This window comes from Cutaneotrichosporon cavernicola (assembly GCF_030864355.1).
Source record: "Cutaneotrichosporon cavernicola HIS019 DNA, chromosome: 7b".
Taxonomy (NCBI): domain Eukaryota; kingdom Fungi; phylum Basidiomycota; class Tremellomycetes; order Trichosporonales; family Trichosporonaceae; genus Cutaneotrichosporon; species Cutaneotrichosporon cavernicola.
In genome coordinates, this window is record NC_083400.1 from 549,039 (window position 1) to 562,681 (window position 13,643).

A 13,643-nucleotide genomic window follows, 5' to 3' on the forward strand; every position below is an offset into this window, starting at 1 on the left:
TTCCCTGTGGCGCCGTGGCGCTGTGGCGCTGTGGCTCAATTGACTCGTGTAGCACTCATCCCTTATGGCGCCGCTCAAGCCCGCAAACCTCATTCTTGGGTTCCCCCGACCTTTGCATCTTGGACTGTGAGAGTGAGACGCGCTTTGACGCGTCACCCCTGCCAAGCATCAATCCCAAGTCAACCAAAGTCGCTTCAATTGTTCACGCGCGTCGCTTCATCCCACCACTCACCTTCTTCTGCTAACCCCTCACCCTTGACGCACAAACCTCTTCCATCCTTGATCAATATCTCTCCATCTTCTTCTCTCACTCTCTTTTCTCATCTTCCCAATTCATCCAAGTCTCAAGTTCTCTCAACCTCGCCTGTCCAAGCTTCCAAAGTCTCAAAGTTTTACGTTCTCGTCTCCCACACTCACTATGCGCCTCTTCGCTGCCCTCCTCGTTGCCACTGGTACGTGCTATCACTCACTCCCCACCCTTCCCCCTCAGCCCTTGGCCTCCTCTCTTGTCATGCCTGGAGGTTCGGATCCTTTGCGGCGTAGATCAGTCAGATGGCATGTCCTCGGCGCTCTCTCGGGTCCACCATCTTCCCTCCTCCACCCCTTCCCTTCGCTCGCTCGGCTCCGCTCACCCCAGCCGCCCTTGCGGCCCCCGAGCGCCCGGCCGTCTTCAAGCGCCAGCTCCACACCGAGGCCCTGCCCCTGCACCTTATCCCGGCATCGTGCGACGCTCCGTGCAAGTACTACAAGGAGCTGTTCACTACGTGCTCCGGTAACCCTGGCGCCCCTATTTGCGCCGGCGCGTGTAATGTGAGTCAGAGAGATGCGTGATGAGGGACTAGGCACCTTTGTGCTAGACCATCGTTCCAGCTGGACACTTGAGATTGGCAGCTGGGAATTGCCTGCAACTCACTGATCACGGCTTCTCACCGCCTGTGGCTCCTCGCTCGCTACCGCTCGCTTGTCGTGCTAACCCCAGGGTACCCTCCTAACCGACCTCCAAGTCTGCATCAACTGCGCCCTCGTCGATGGCCCCGCCGCCGGCGTGATCCAGTTCGAGATCGACCTCCTCAACAAGGCCCAGCAGCAGCTCGCCCAGGAGTGCGTTGAGGAGCAGTTCCCCGCCTCGTTCTCGGGCTCCTTCCCCGCCCCCACAACCGTCGCCTACCCCTCTGGCGTCATCAACGCGACCTTTGCTCCCTCGGGCCCGTCTGCCTCGGCCCCTTCTCCTGTGCCTGTGAGTCCACTCCTAGTTCTCTCTTGGGGAGGACCAACTAATCCCAGACCGGCTCTGCGAACGCCTCCGTCTCAAGCTCGGCCGCTAGCGCCAACGCCTCCACACCAGCCACGGGCGCCCCCACCGCCGGCTCTGGGGCTGGCCTCACCGCCTCCATCAGCGGCGCGCTCCTCCTCGCTGCCGCTGCTGCTGCCGCCCTCTAAACCTACTTGCTACTAGTCTCTTGGTGTGCACACACTGTCTAATCTTTCTCTAGGACGCGTGTCCCGGCGCGCATGCATGTTTGTTCGGGTCTCCCTAGTGGGGATGAGTTGTGCAACATGGAATCGGGATCCCACAACTCTTGTGCCACAACAACCTACATTCAACTAGGGTACAACTCGTCTCTTCTCCCAACTCGCCTACTTGAACTCAACCTCCCACTGGACCTCCAGATCCTTAATACGACTCTCTTTAGGCACCTGGACCTTGAAGCATCCACTCCCACTGATTCCGGCAAGCTCATCGGTACCCGTCCCCTCGACGATAGTGTTGGTAGCCTCACTCCACCCATGTCGAACCTGCCCAGTGACGCGAGTGGCAAAGGTGCCCTTCTTGCCCTGCACAGTGCCGGCGAACGTGGCGATTCCCGCTGGGGTCAGCGGTGATGTGTGGTTGGAGGTGGGAGGTGGGAGGGGTGGGAGGTGGGAGGTGGGAGGTGGGAGGAGGGAGGGGTGGGAGTGGCTTGGAGGAAAGAGCTCACCAAAAGTCCAATCCCCATGCCCGCCCGCGCATCCCTCCTCTCCCTCCGTCTTGTGGGGGTTGTACGCGGCCCTGTGGTCAGCTTGGACAGTTCTCCAGCTTCTCCAACTCACATGGCGTAACTCGCAACGCTGACACCCTCAAAGTCGCCCTTGTACTCGGTCTCCATTGTCATAGTCACAATCTGGGGAGTCTTGTAGTTGGGCGCCTGGATTGGGCTGGACGCGTACCACGTATCGTTGGAGATTGCCGTGAGTTTCATTGGAGTGGGTGAGGAGAGGGGAGTTAGGGGGTGAGAGTGGGTGAGGAGAGAGGAGTTAGAGTGCGGAGGAAGCAGTAAAGGAGCATCCAGAGCGCGTTGATATACCCGCCAAACCAAAGCCACACGTCCAGTCACCCCCTGTCATTGTGTGTACATGAAAGTTGACGGGGACGCGAGGAACGAAAAAGTCACGAGGAACCGAGCGGAAGCGTTTGGCGCTTAACGTTTGGCGTTTGGTTGGTAGATCTTATCTCACCACCCACAATGTGTAAATGTCATTGCAGCAAGCGATCGTGGAGCGGGGCGTGCCTACTACTGTACTGGGCTGGCACGCTCATGACCTTAATAGCCGCTTCTCCCATCCGCAGCCATGACACGCTCATGCATACTGAACAGGGCTACATTGACTAGATATTGCGGGCCAAATGGTATTCTACAGTGTTGTTGTGGTCTTCTTCATCTCGTATCCATCCCCCCTCGCTCCCCTCGCTTCACTCAAGAGCTGTCCCCCCTCCCCCTCTCTCCCAGCTCACGCTCACGCTCGCCTAACGCCCACCCAGCGCCAGCTTGATCTTCATCGGCGCAGGGCTCGGCTCATCCGGCGTCCCAGGGTTATGATACGCGTCCATCTGCGCGCCATACCCATAGGGCGTCGGCCCGGCAACAGGTGTAGTGCCAGCCGAGTCGGCCTGTTTGGCATTGAACTTGGGACAGTTCCGGTTCGCCTTTGTGTGGCCGTATGCGCCACACGCGCCACAGCGGCGCTTGCCCTCGCCCTCGGCAACTTCGGGCAGCTCGCCCTTGCCCTGGTACTTCTTGCGCTGCTGCCGGCGCACCTGGTTCTTCTTGAGGCGCTGCACCTCAGCCCGGATGGCCTGGATTTTGAGCTCGTCCTCCTCAATGTTGCCTGTTGGCGCGAGGTGCTCCAACTCGTCCGTGTACTGTGCGAGCTTGCGTTCCTCGACCCTCCGAAGGTAGGATTGGATTACAGCCTGGTCACGCACAATCTCGACCGTCTGCTTGCCGCGCACGACGCGCTTGATACGCAGCACCTTGTGCGCACCCCGATCATTGCCTGTGAACTGACTCTCGCCGTCAAACGAGAAAGCTGATGGAGAGCGCGGGTCGTCCATCGGCGAGTCAAAGACACTGCCACTACGAGAGAAGGCGCGCTCGATCTTGGCGAAGCGCGGCCCCATGGCCATCGCCTGGGTCGGCTCAACCACCTCAGCTGTCAAATCGAGGTCCAAGCCGGGTGGTGTGGGGTTCGACAACGCCTTCCACTGTAGGTCCCACACTTTGCGCTTCTCCTCCTCGTAGATGCGGTTCTGCTCGGCATTGGAGATCTTGACAGGCCCGCCGCCGGCCTTGGCCTCGGCTTCAAGGCGGCGACCCTCCTCCGTCTCGCCCTTGCGCAAGAAGTAGTTCTTCATGTTCGTCTTGAGGAACGAGAAGCCCTCGCCGCGACCTGTCGGGTCGCCATCGCCGTGCACCTGCAGCCACGCTTTCTGTGCTTCGGCCCTCTTGTAGTTGAGCGTCGTGCTCCACACCGCGAGGCGCTGCTCGACGTCAAGTCCTGCCTCGGTGCCGTCGCCAAACTCGTCGTCCGCGTTGCCGTCCGCCGTCTTGGTGTAGCCGGCGTCGCGCAAGTGCTGCGCGCCGACCTGCATCGCCTCGTAAAGGGACGCCATCTCTGGCGTGACGAGCGCCTCGACGTCCTTGCGCTCGGTGGGAAAGTCGTAGCTCTGGTTTAGCCGCCAGAAGCCCGAGTGGAAGCCAGCCTCTTTGTCGTACTCCAGGAACTCGTTACCCTTGATCTTGAGGCGCTGGCGCATCTGCAACTCCGTCTGATCAGGGAAGTACTTCTGTAGCCGCGCTAGCTTGACTCTCTGATGCTCGATCTCCAAGTTCTTCTTGATCAGGATCCACGCGACGATCATCAACCGCAGCTTGGCCGTGTTCGTGTTCTTGCGCGCGTGGGGGCCAGGCACCTCGGACTCGTGTGGCACCGCCTGGCCGACGACGAAGAGGTCCTTGATCTCGCGGAGATGGTACGAGGTGTGGTTGTTGATCGTTTGTCTGGCGTCAACTGAGTCCCTGTTTCGCTGAGCTCACCGGATGACCAGGAAGTCGGTGGTCTCAGGCGTGTGCCTCCAGATCGGGGCGCGGATGAGATTGTTGTGGATGATCTGCGTGACCTTGCCAGAGTCGACGTAGCTGAGGAGGAAGGGCTCGGTGTCGCCGACGTTGAGGATGCTCGGCTGCCCGAGGTCGAGCTTGGGCACCGTGTCGTCCTTGTCGTCCTTCTTGCGGTAGTAATTGACAATCGTCGTACCCATGCCGTAACCACTCATGATAGGCGGGTACTCCTCGGAGAACTCGAGAAGCACGAATGGACCCTTCTCCGTCAAGCTCAGGTCCTTGGTCGTCTTGAAGCGCTCGCTCGGGTCGGCCATCACGCGGCTCTTGCGCTGCGTGTTCGGGTTCGGCTTGAGCTTGGAGAACGAGTTCCACACGCCCGACGGGAACTGAAGCGGTGTGCGGTGCCACATGCGCGCCTCGTTCTTATCCAGTGTTGTTTTGTAGTACGGCATCTGCAGGATCTTAGCTGGGGTGCTGTGGAACACCTCGATTGCACCGAATGTCTGGCGAATGCGGAAGCGAGATGCACGGTTGTGCTCGTACAGGTGATCGTTGGAGAGATTGAACGGGTCGAGTTTGCCCTGCGTCATGGTGACAGGCGTATCCTTCTCCTTGATCGCGACTGCTTCTTCCTCGTCGCTGTGTACATCGATGAGATCGGGCGACGCGCGACGCGCATCCCAGATCACATCGTTGATCCAGTCGCTCTTGACCAGGTGCTCGTTGCGGAGCTGCAGCGGGTCGTGTGCTGTCACAGTCTCGTCGCTGGAGTCAGCTTACGCAGTCGGTCAATAAAGCTCACAGGCCACACATGACGATATCGTTCTCCCAGTCGGCAAGGTCGAGTGGCTTGTCCTCTAGCATCTCGACAGTGTCGTCGAACCGCACTCCGCGCGGAGGGCGCGTCATCTCTTTCCGCCGCCGCTCACGCGCCTCCTTGGTCCACTGCTTGTCAAACATTCTCCCTATAGCCGTGAGGTAGTTTGCCTCGGCCGGGTTGTGTACTGGAAGTGGAGGAAGGTTGGGTAGGAGGAAGCTCATAGTAGGTGGCCGCTCCTTGCTAGGCTCGACATTGACCATGACTAGAGTCAGCCAACTCTAACCAAACACTCACAGCTCTCCCGAGGAAGCCCATCCAGAAGCCGTCGTTTCTTCTTTAGTAAGCCCGCCGCGACGGCCTCGCGCGCAGCCGGTGTCTCATAGAACACCTCGGACATCTTGAGCACCGTCCCCTGTCGAAAGTCTGGCCACACAGAGCCCACGACATTCTTCTCAGCCGCGGCCCGCTCCGCCTGACGCTTTCGCCGCTTCTCCTTCTCCTTGTCCTTCTGGGGGGCTAGTTCGGCCGCCGCACGCCGCGCCCACCGCTCCTCATTCGCCTTGATGGCGGCCTGCTCGCGAGCGCGCGCCTCCTTGTCCTCGTCATTCTCGGCGGGAAGCTCGTCGTCGCTCACGTCGTCCATGTACTTCTCGTCGCCTTCCTGGATGGCTGCCTCGAGCGCACGCGAGCTCTTGCCCTCGGTGCGTTCAAGGAAGGCATTGAGAGCGGCCTCGTCGACACCGACTTCGGCGAGCACGGATCCAAGGCCGAAGGCCGATCCGAGCGTGTCGTCTTCGTCGACGTCCATGGTGGGCGACAAGGTGGCGAAGTGAGTGATTGGCTGGACAATGCACTCCTTTACAGAAGACAACATACCTAAAGTGGGAGGAGGGGATATATGCCACGTGGACAGGGGACGACGGCGTGCCTTGATCGTCGGGCACGGGCTTGGTTTTGGCCACCCGAAGTGGTTAAAGGTTCCCAAAGGGAAATGGATTGTATCACTTTGGTGTGTTGTGCGAGCTACAAACGATCACCCCCCTTTTGCTTTCAACTTTGGACTTTGGACATCTACATCTCTTCTTGCCAATGCCCATGAGCAACGAATATCCCCCAGACGACATAGACCTCCTCTCGTCGCCCGTCACCCTCCCAAATGGTGTCGTCATTCCCAACCGTCTTGCCAAGGTCAGCCGATGCGTCTCTGCTAAACTGACGACAGGCGGCGATGGAGGAAGGTCTGAAGGGCGGTCTGCCTGGGCGAAGACATCGGCGCCTGTACAGACGTTGGGGACGGGGTGGATGGGGTGTGGTGTTGACAGGTGAGCTGAATGTTGGGGCGGGCAACGTTGGCCGCGGCCAGTCATACCCGCCACGTCCGTGCATATCTTGGAATCCTGTTAACCCAAGGAAATGTCCAGGTGGACGCGGCGCAGCCCGCGACACCACACGACCTGCGTATCCACGACTCGCCACACACCGTTCCCCTCTTCCACGAGCTTCACGAGAGCCTACTAGCCGATGCGCCTGATCCCCGACCCTTGACGCTGGTACAGCTAAGCCATGCCGGGATGCAGTCGTCTGCGACGTACTCGCTGACCCGGGCGCCGTGGGTCCCCTCGATTGGTCCCATCTCGGGTCGCCCTTCTGTAGGGACGGGATTCGTTGCGTGGGCAATCGAACGCGCTCTCTGGCCAGTCGCCGCTCGCGCAGTGACTAACCCTGCCGAATGGTGCGAGATTGCCGGCAAGTTTGTGGACGCCGCAACCGCCGTCGAGGACGCGGGGTGGAGCGGCGTCCAACTCCACTCTGCACATGGGTATCTATTGGCCGAGTATCTCTCTCCCCTGGTAAGCTATTGCTATTCAGAGTTAATGGCAGACAAATCCGCATCCACGACCACTGCCAGGAGTGCCTGAACGCGTGCCCGTGCGCCTCCACCTCCTATGGCTCATCTTGACGGGCATCCACACCGCGACGGAACGTACATTCGTCAAGGCGCTCAAGATCAATTGCTCGGATTTCGTGGCTGGTGGACTGGACGAAGACGCGTCCGCTGAGATTATTCGCGAGATCGTGCGCTGGCGTCTTGTCGATCTCCTTGAAGTATCAGGGGGAACGTACGGCAACCCGGCATTTGCGGAGATGGGCCGAGAAGCCCTCTTCGCGCACTTTACGCGTGCGTTACTTCCCACCCTTCCCCCAGCGCCAGAGGGACCGGCGATCATGCTCACGGGCGGATTGCATGACCGTTCCCTCATCGCGCGGTGTATCCGTTCCCGAGCAGCAGACCTCGTCGGGATTGGGAGGCCAGCTGCGCTCCAACCCGAGCTGCCCGTCAAGGTATTGCTTAACCGAGCTTTGGGGAAGGGGAAGGCGCGCGTCCCGCCATACATTATTCCCGGGAGCGAGTTTTACCGCCGCCTCCTCGGGGGCGGCAAGAGCCGTCCTCATTCCAAAGCGAGGAATGGGTTCCGGGAGACGAACGGGGTAGTCGCGCGCCGAGATGAAGGGAACGGGATCAAGCTCGTCGGCGCTGGCGTCTCGACCGTTTGGCATGAGTGGCAGATGGCAAGGATTGGGCGGGGTGAGAATCCCGATCCCACCCTCGACTTCCTGCGTGGCGCGCTCGCGAATACTCTCTGGCACGATATCCTGGGCGGTGGGCCGCGGGGTTGGTACCGTCATTGGATGGGGACGGATTAGATGATTAGAGCGTACAGTTAGCATTGCATGGCACCTACTTCCACATCGGACATGGGCAAGTTCCATTCTACAGCTTCTAATGATCTACAGCCGGTTCGGGATACACTCGGTCTTCGGGAACTGAAACCTGGGAAGTGGAGAAATGGCGACATGGGAGGGTGCTTGCGCGCCTGTTTGCAGGCCTCGGCGGGTAGCCGGCCACTGGTGAGGTGGTCTCTACGCGGAAACCATTTTCACTGTTGTCGACGCTGCGTGCTTCCGACGTAACGTGCACAGCCGGCACAGAATACTGCTTCTTGAGCCATCGCCAACACTGGAACGGTGTTGTTGCGGCACAGGATTACATACTACCACAGCTCCACGAGGGGCACTGGGTGTAAGAGGCTACCGTCTCCTGCGGTGGCCCTCCTTCTCTTCCTCCCCGCCGCCAATCTCGAGATCCACCATCTCCTCCCACTCGCGCGCGGCACACCACCTCTCCCCTCCCTTCCCGAGGTCACGCCACCGCTCCAGAGCCGCCCGTGCCGCCTCAAACTTGGTGCTCGGGTCGAGAAGAATACTTGAAATCTTGGTGAGCTCGACCAGCTCCCCATTATGGGAGGAGAGGAGGGGCGGGATGGAGTCGACAAAGTCCTCGAGCGTCCACGTGAGCCACATGGGTCCCTGTTGCTTGGAATACGCCTCCAAAAGCAGTGTCTCGGCCTGCTCAATGAGCTTTGAGAGCTTGAGGAGGAGTTTGTCCTTATGTCAGGTTGTTTAAAGCCTGGCTCACGAGCTTGGACAGCGTTGCGCGGAGGCCTGACCGCGCCTCGCCGAGCGCCTCGAGATGCGGGCCGATGCGGGGGCGCTCGGGCCCATCCTCTATCGTCAGGATGTTACTTCCGTCAGCATAATATGGTGAGAGGGCTCACTCCATCTCGGTCGCTTCGTCGATGCACCCCTTGCCGGCTTTGAGGCCGTCCTGGAGAAGAATGTCGTCCCATGTCGAGAGGACGTTCTTAATTTCGCTCAGGACCAGGCGGAGGTACCTGTGATTACTCGTTTCGCTTGCTGGCCGAGGAGACACCGGAGCGGGAGAGGGGGAGGGTGAAGCGCGCGAGCGCCGCGACGGCGTGGAGAGGGACTGAAGACGGCTCATGGATGTGGTGATCGTGCGAGAGCCTGCTAGAGAGACGCGCTCGCCTGCCAACTTTTGGATCCATCTTGGAGATGACGATGATTCCACGTGGGTTTGATTCCGTGCCGAAGTTGCCACCCGCTTACCAGCCTCCTCCGGCAAAGGGTAGCAGGATGGCAAGAAGGCAGGAAGATCGGCGGCAGTGAATGACGAATGTCTCTCTCATCCACTTGTCCTACTTGGTCTCCATCAACAGCTGCTACATTCAGGCTACCTCAATCGCAGCAATTGGATTGCAGCTCCTCCTTACGCAGCAAGGTCCAAGTCGGAATCTCTACATATCGACACTGGACGGCCTAAAATGCTCCGCCGAGTCCCCGCCCTTCGCCCGCGGGCGCTCGGCGCACCGCGGCCTCTCGCGCTACGCTACGTCGCCTCCTCCTTGCCAGTGGGGCGGGTGACCGTCCCCAACCGGGCTATACACGTACGTGCCATTTCGTTCGGCACGGTTCCCCGTATCATGGCCAAAGCCTTCCGCGTACCGTTGTACGGCGTTGCTGTTGGGGCTGGCGGGTTTGGGTATGCAAATTACAAGCTCGAAGGTATGTTGGGTAGAGAATGCGCTGACTCCAGGTGTGCGGAATGCGACGGTCGAGGTCCTAGATAGCGTCAAGGACACGCTTAGCTCCGCTTACGATTCGACTGCTGGCGCCATTGGGGCTGCTGGAAACGCGTTGGGAGCCCTCGGAGAAGGTGTGGGAAATGGTGCAAGGGGAGCCGTGGAAGGAGCGACGGGAAGGATAGAGGCGTTTCAGAAGGGAGCGGGGGAGTGGTGGGGTGCGTTCTCGTCCCAGTTCAAGGGCACGGAGGATACGACGACCGTCAAGACTGCGCCGCAAGAGGAACCAGAAGGCGGCGGCGGTGGTGGTAGTGGAGGAGGAGGAGGAGGAGGAGGGGGGGAGGCAGCTGCTGTCCTTGCGGCGGCAGCTGTTGCGCATGATGGCGCCGACGAGCCCGAACCCAAGGAGCACCAGCTCCTCCAGCTTACCCGGAAGCTTATCGAGATCCGCCAGGTGTTGCTGAGTGTCGACCAGAGCGACGCGCTCACGCTCCCGTCAATTGTGGTTATTGGGTCGCAGAGCTCGGGGAAGAGTTCGGTGCTAGAGGCGATTGTGGGACACGAGTTCTTGCCAAAGTGAGTGTCTCTCCTGCCTTGCCTAGTATTCAGCCTGTACATGGTGTGGCACTCGCTTCGCTCGTGCTCGCTCACTAACGCCTAGGGGAGACAACATGGTTACCCGCCGGCCCATCGAGCTCACTCTCATCTACACACCCGTCAAGGCCGGCTCGAACCAGCCCGCCGAGTACGGAGAGTTCCCAGACATGCCGCACTTGGGCAAGGTGACGAACTTTTCGACGATCCAGAAGACGCTCACGGACCTCAACCTCGCCGTGCCCGCCGAGGAGTGCGTGTCCGACAAGCCGATCCACCTCAACATCCACTCGCCCCACGTACCCGACCTCACGCTCATCGACCTGCCGGGCTACGTGCAGATCTCGAGTCTTGAGCAGCCCGAATCGCTCAAGGAGAGCATCTCGGCGCTGTGTGATAAGTACATCCGCGAGCCGAACATTATCCTCGCCGTGTGCGCCGCCGACGTCGACCTGGCGAACTCGCCGGCCCTACGCGCGTCGAGACGGGTGGACCCACTTGGTACTCGCACCATTGGTGTCGTTACTAAGATGGACCTCGTGACGCCGCAGCAGGGAGCGTCGATTATACGGGGCGACAAGTATCCACTGCACCTCGGCTACGTCGGTGTCGTGTCCAAGGCGCCGCCCACTGTCGGCGTCTTCTCCTCCCTCCGCTCACCGCCACGAGTCACAAACGCCGTGCTCAAGCGTGAGGAAGAGGTGTTTGGTGGTGAAAACGCACGGTACTACAACGTGCGCGGGAGGGGCGACGGCAAACTTCTCACCGGCACCGACACGTTGCGAAGGCAGCTCATGGACGTGCTCGAAACGAGCATGGCCGGTAGCCTGCACGGGATCACGAACGCGGTGCAGCTCGAACTCGAGGAGGCCAGCTACCAGTTCAAGGTGAGCTAAGAAGCCTGGAAGATAGCTGACAGCAGGTGCAATACAACGACCAGCGGATCACCGCCGAGTCTTACGTCGCCGAGACGACAGATGCTCTCAAGGCTCGCTTCAAGGAGTACACGAGGCAGTTCAACAAGCCAGCGGTGCGGTCCAAGCTCACAGCGATGCTGGATGAGAAGGTCATGGACATCCTCGAGCAGCTGTACTTCAACGACGAGGCGCGGGCGACCGAGCTGAGCCGACTGGGCGAGGACCGGCGCCTGAGCAGCGAAGCAGACCTGGAGCCGTACTGGAAGTACAAGCTTGAGACGGCGAGCAGTCTCCTTACGAAGAGTGGAGTGGGGCGCGACTCGACAGGACTGGTTGCAGACGGCCTGCGCGGCCTGATAGACAGCATTGCAGCTGGCGAGCCGTTCTCCTTCCACCCTTCGGCCAGCGAGCGGATTGTCGACTTCTCGCATGATCTCCTGCGCGACCGCATGGGCGTGACAGCCGACCAGGTCGAAAACTGCATCAAGCCGTACAAGTACGAGGTCGAGGTCGACGAGCGCGAGTGGGAGAACGGGCGTGCGCGCGCCGACCGCAAGTTTAGCGACGAGATGGTGCTCTGCGAGGCCAAGCTCACCGAGATCCGAGGCCGTCTCGGCGGGTCGCGTAGGCTGAATTCGTTGGTCAAGCACGTCGACGACCTCGAGAAGTGGAGCGTCAAGAACAGATTGCGCAACGCCTCGGCCTCGGCCGAGGAGGAGGAGGTGGAAGCACCGCAAGTGGATGCGTACAAGTACTCGGCTGCGCAGTTGATCGACGGCCGACACGCACTGCTGCTGCAGAACCGACTTGCGCTGCTGAAGCTGCGCCAGCAGGCGATCCGGAGCAAGCGCTGCCGCATGGGACCCGAACAGGCCGCGTTCTGCCCCGAGACGTTCCTCGCCGTCGTCGCCGAGAAGCTCGCGTACACGTCCACCATGTTCATCAACATTGAGCTGCTCGAGCAGTTCTTCTACCAGTTCCCTCGCGAGATCGACAGCCGAATTCTGTACGATCTCGATCGAGACGAGATCAAAAAGTTTGCTTTTGAAAACCCCAAGATCCGGCAGCACCTTGAACTACAGGAGAGGAGGGATAAACTTGAGCAGGTGAGTCGTATAAATAAAAGAGGGAGGAATCCTGAAGGGGACCTGCGCCGAGGCCAATGCGGCGTCTTGTTTTGACAATTGGACATGCCTCTTGAGGATATGGTCTAGTAATTAAGTGCGCAACGTAACGGCACCAGAACGGAGGAGGAACAACTGGAATGGAATTCCACATTCCACAGGCCATCGAGTGCCCACCCAACCACCCCCCCCCCCCCCCCCCCCCCCAACCTCTCTGAACCACACATTCCCCCCACCCTCAACCCCTTGACCCCACTAACCCCAGGTCCTACGATCCCTCCAGACACTCGTCAACCTGCAAGCTGACCAGGGACAGAGTGATAGCCGGCACAAGAGGAGGAAGGACGGACTATTCTCCAAGTTTATGTGAGGTGGGGTGAGGAGAGACACCTCGCTTGAACCACTCCGGAAAGTAGTACACTGGCGCATAGACGGCGTGCAGGAGTCTAGACACCAGGGGATGCATCTCTGCTCTACTATGCCTGCCTAATTCTCCTATCTGTTGGGTTAGAGGAACCAGGAGATGAAGGGGAGAGCAAGACGCGACGTGATGTGATGACTGTAACAGAACTGAGGGATCGCCATGACGTCCCCTGCTGTGTGTTCCTGGTCATCTGTTTGTTTGCGTGTTGCGTCGTTATGTATTCTTGTTCGAATGTCAGATGCCGAGCGCCACTAAATTGGTGGGGGAGCGCGTTCGAATTTGGGGTCCCTTGATCGTGTCTCGAGCGTGTTCGATGTCTCGGCCTGCTCGGCCTGCTTGCATCCATGTCTCATTCGGACAAGGCCGTTGGGGATCTGAGGAATGACAAACCCGAGTAAGCCAGTTTGGGCCAGTTGTAGAGTCATAATATCGGGAATAGTGGTCGTGTATCTTCCAACTGTAGTCTTTCATCATTCTGATCGATCAGAGTTGAGCCATGAGCCGTGAGCCATGAGCCATGAGCCATGAGATGTGCCATGAGCCATGCGGCCGTGAGCCAGGGAGGTGGGTCGGTGCGCGGGGCCGGCGCCGTTTCATCCAAACCCGATGCTGTAATCTGCCCCTCCCGCTCCATAACTCCCTTGAAGCCATAGTTTACAATCCTCTGCTATTCTGCCTTTAAGTTTAGTTGGATTGGTATATTATGTCGCTCTTTAAATGGTTAGGGGTAAGACCAAGTCATCAGAGGACCGAGGACAGAGGACAGGGGAGGGGGGCGGCACGGGAACCATCCCACAGTTGTCATCCTGACTTATGACGCCTTTCATCTCTCTCGTCAACTACAGCAAAGGCCAGAGGCAACAAAGAATGAGGAACTGGAAAAGGTTTCGTCTCCAGCCAGCAGCAAACTATACGTCGTACTCTCTCTCAAAGACCTATA

The 13,643-nt window shown here is 59.5% G+C and overlaps 6 protein-coding genes across 6 annotated transcripts; 3 read left to right on the forward strand and 3 right to left on the reverse strand.

Annotated features, from left to right (window-relative positions):
* Positions 1–418: 418 nt before the first annotated feature.
* Positions 419–1,440, forward strand: CcaverHIS019_0704430 (uncharacterized protein; the record flags this gene model as incomplete). Its single annotated transcript, XM_060603876.1, has 4 exons — positions 419–452; positions 638–810; positions 980–1,237; positions 1,285–1,440. 4 exons carry the CDS (start codon positions 419–421, stop codon positions 1,438–1,440), a joined length of 621 nt encoding a protein of 206 aa, XP_060460127.1.
* Positions 1,441–1,638: 198 nt separating this feature from the next.
* On the reverse strand, positions 1,639–2,240 carry CcaverHIS019_0704440 (uncharacterized protein; the record flags this gene model as incomplete). Its single annotated transcript, XM_060603878.1, has 3 exons — positions 1,639–1,868; positions 1,980–2,050; positions 2,092–2,240. The coding sequence occupies 3 exons, from the start codon at positions 2,238–2,240 to the stop codon at positions 1,639–1,641; spliced, it is 450 nt and encodes a 149-aa protein (XP_060460128.1).
* A 545-nt stretch (positions 2,241–2,785) lies between these two features.
* CcaverHIS019_0704450 (uncharacterized protein) lies at positions 2,786–6,010 on the reverse strand (the record flags this gene model as incomplete). Its single annotated transcript, XM_060603879.1, has 4 exons — positions 2,786–4,319; positions 4,356–5,147; positions 5,185–5,464; positions 5,497–6,010. 4 exons carry the CDS (start codon positions 6,008–6,010, stop codon positions 2,786–2,788), a joined length of 3,120 nt encoding a protein of 1,039 aa, XP_060460129.1.
* Positions 6,011–6,297: 287 nt separating this feature from the next.
* On the forward strand, positions 6,298–7,908 carry CcaverHIS019_0704460 (uncharacterized protein; the record flags this gene model as incomplete). The annotated part of the gene is made up of 4 exons (XM_060603880.1): positions 6,298–6,390; positions 6,425–6,524; positions 6,613–7,052; positions 7,084–7,908. The coding sequence occupies 4 exons, from the start codon at positions 6,298–6,300 to the stop codon at positions 7,906–7,908; spliced, it is 1,458 nt and encodes a 485-aa protein (XP_060460130.1).
* Positions 7,909–8,292: 384 nt separating this feature from the next.
* On the reverse strand, positions 8,293–9,046 carry CcaverHIS019_0704470 (uncharacterized protein; the record flags this gene model as incomplete). The annotated part of the gene is made up of 3 exons (XM_060603881.1): positions 8,293–8,649; positions 8,681–8,786; positions 8,820–9,046. The coding sequence occupies 3 exons, from the start codon at positions 9,044–9,046 to the stop codon at positions 8,293–8,295; spliced, it is 690 nt and encodes a 229-aa protein (XP_060460131.1).
* Positions 9,047–9,386: 340 nt separating this feature from the next.
* msp1 (uncharacterized protein) lies at positions 9,387–12,649 on the forward strand (the record flags this gene model as incomplete). Its single annotated transcript, XM_060603882.1, has 5 exons — positions 9,387–9,627; positions 9,659–10,220; positions 10,306–11,125; positions 11,161–12,261; positions 12,545–12,649. The coding sequence occupies 5 exons, from the start codon at positions 9,387–9,389 to the stop codon at positions 12,647–12,649; spliced, it is 2,829 nt and encodes a 942-aa protein (XP_060460132.1).
* Between the last annotated feature and the right edge of the window lie 994 nt (positions 12,650–13,643).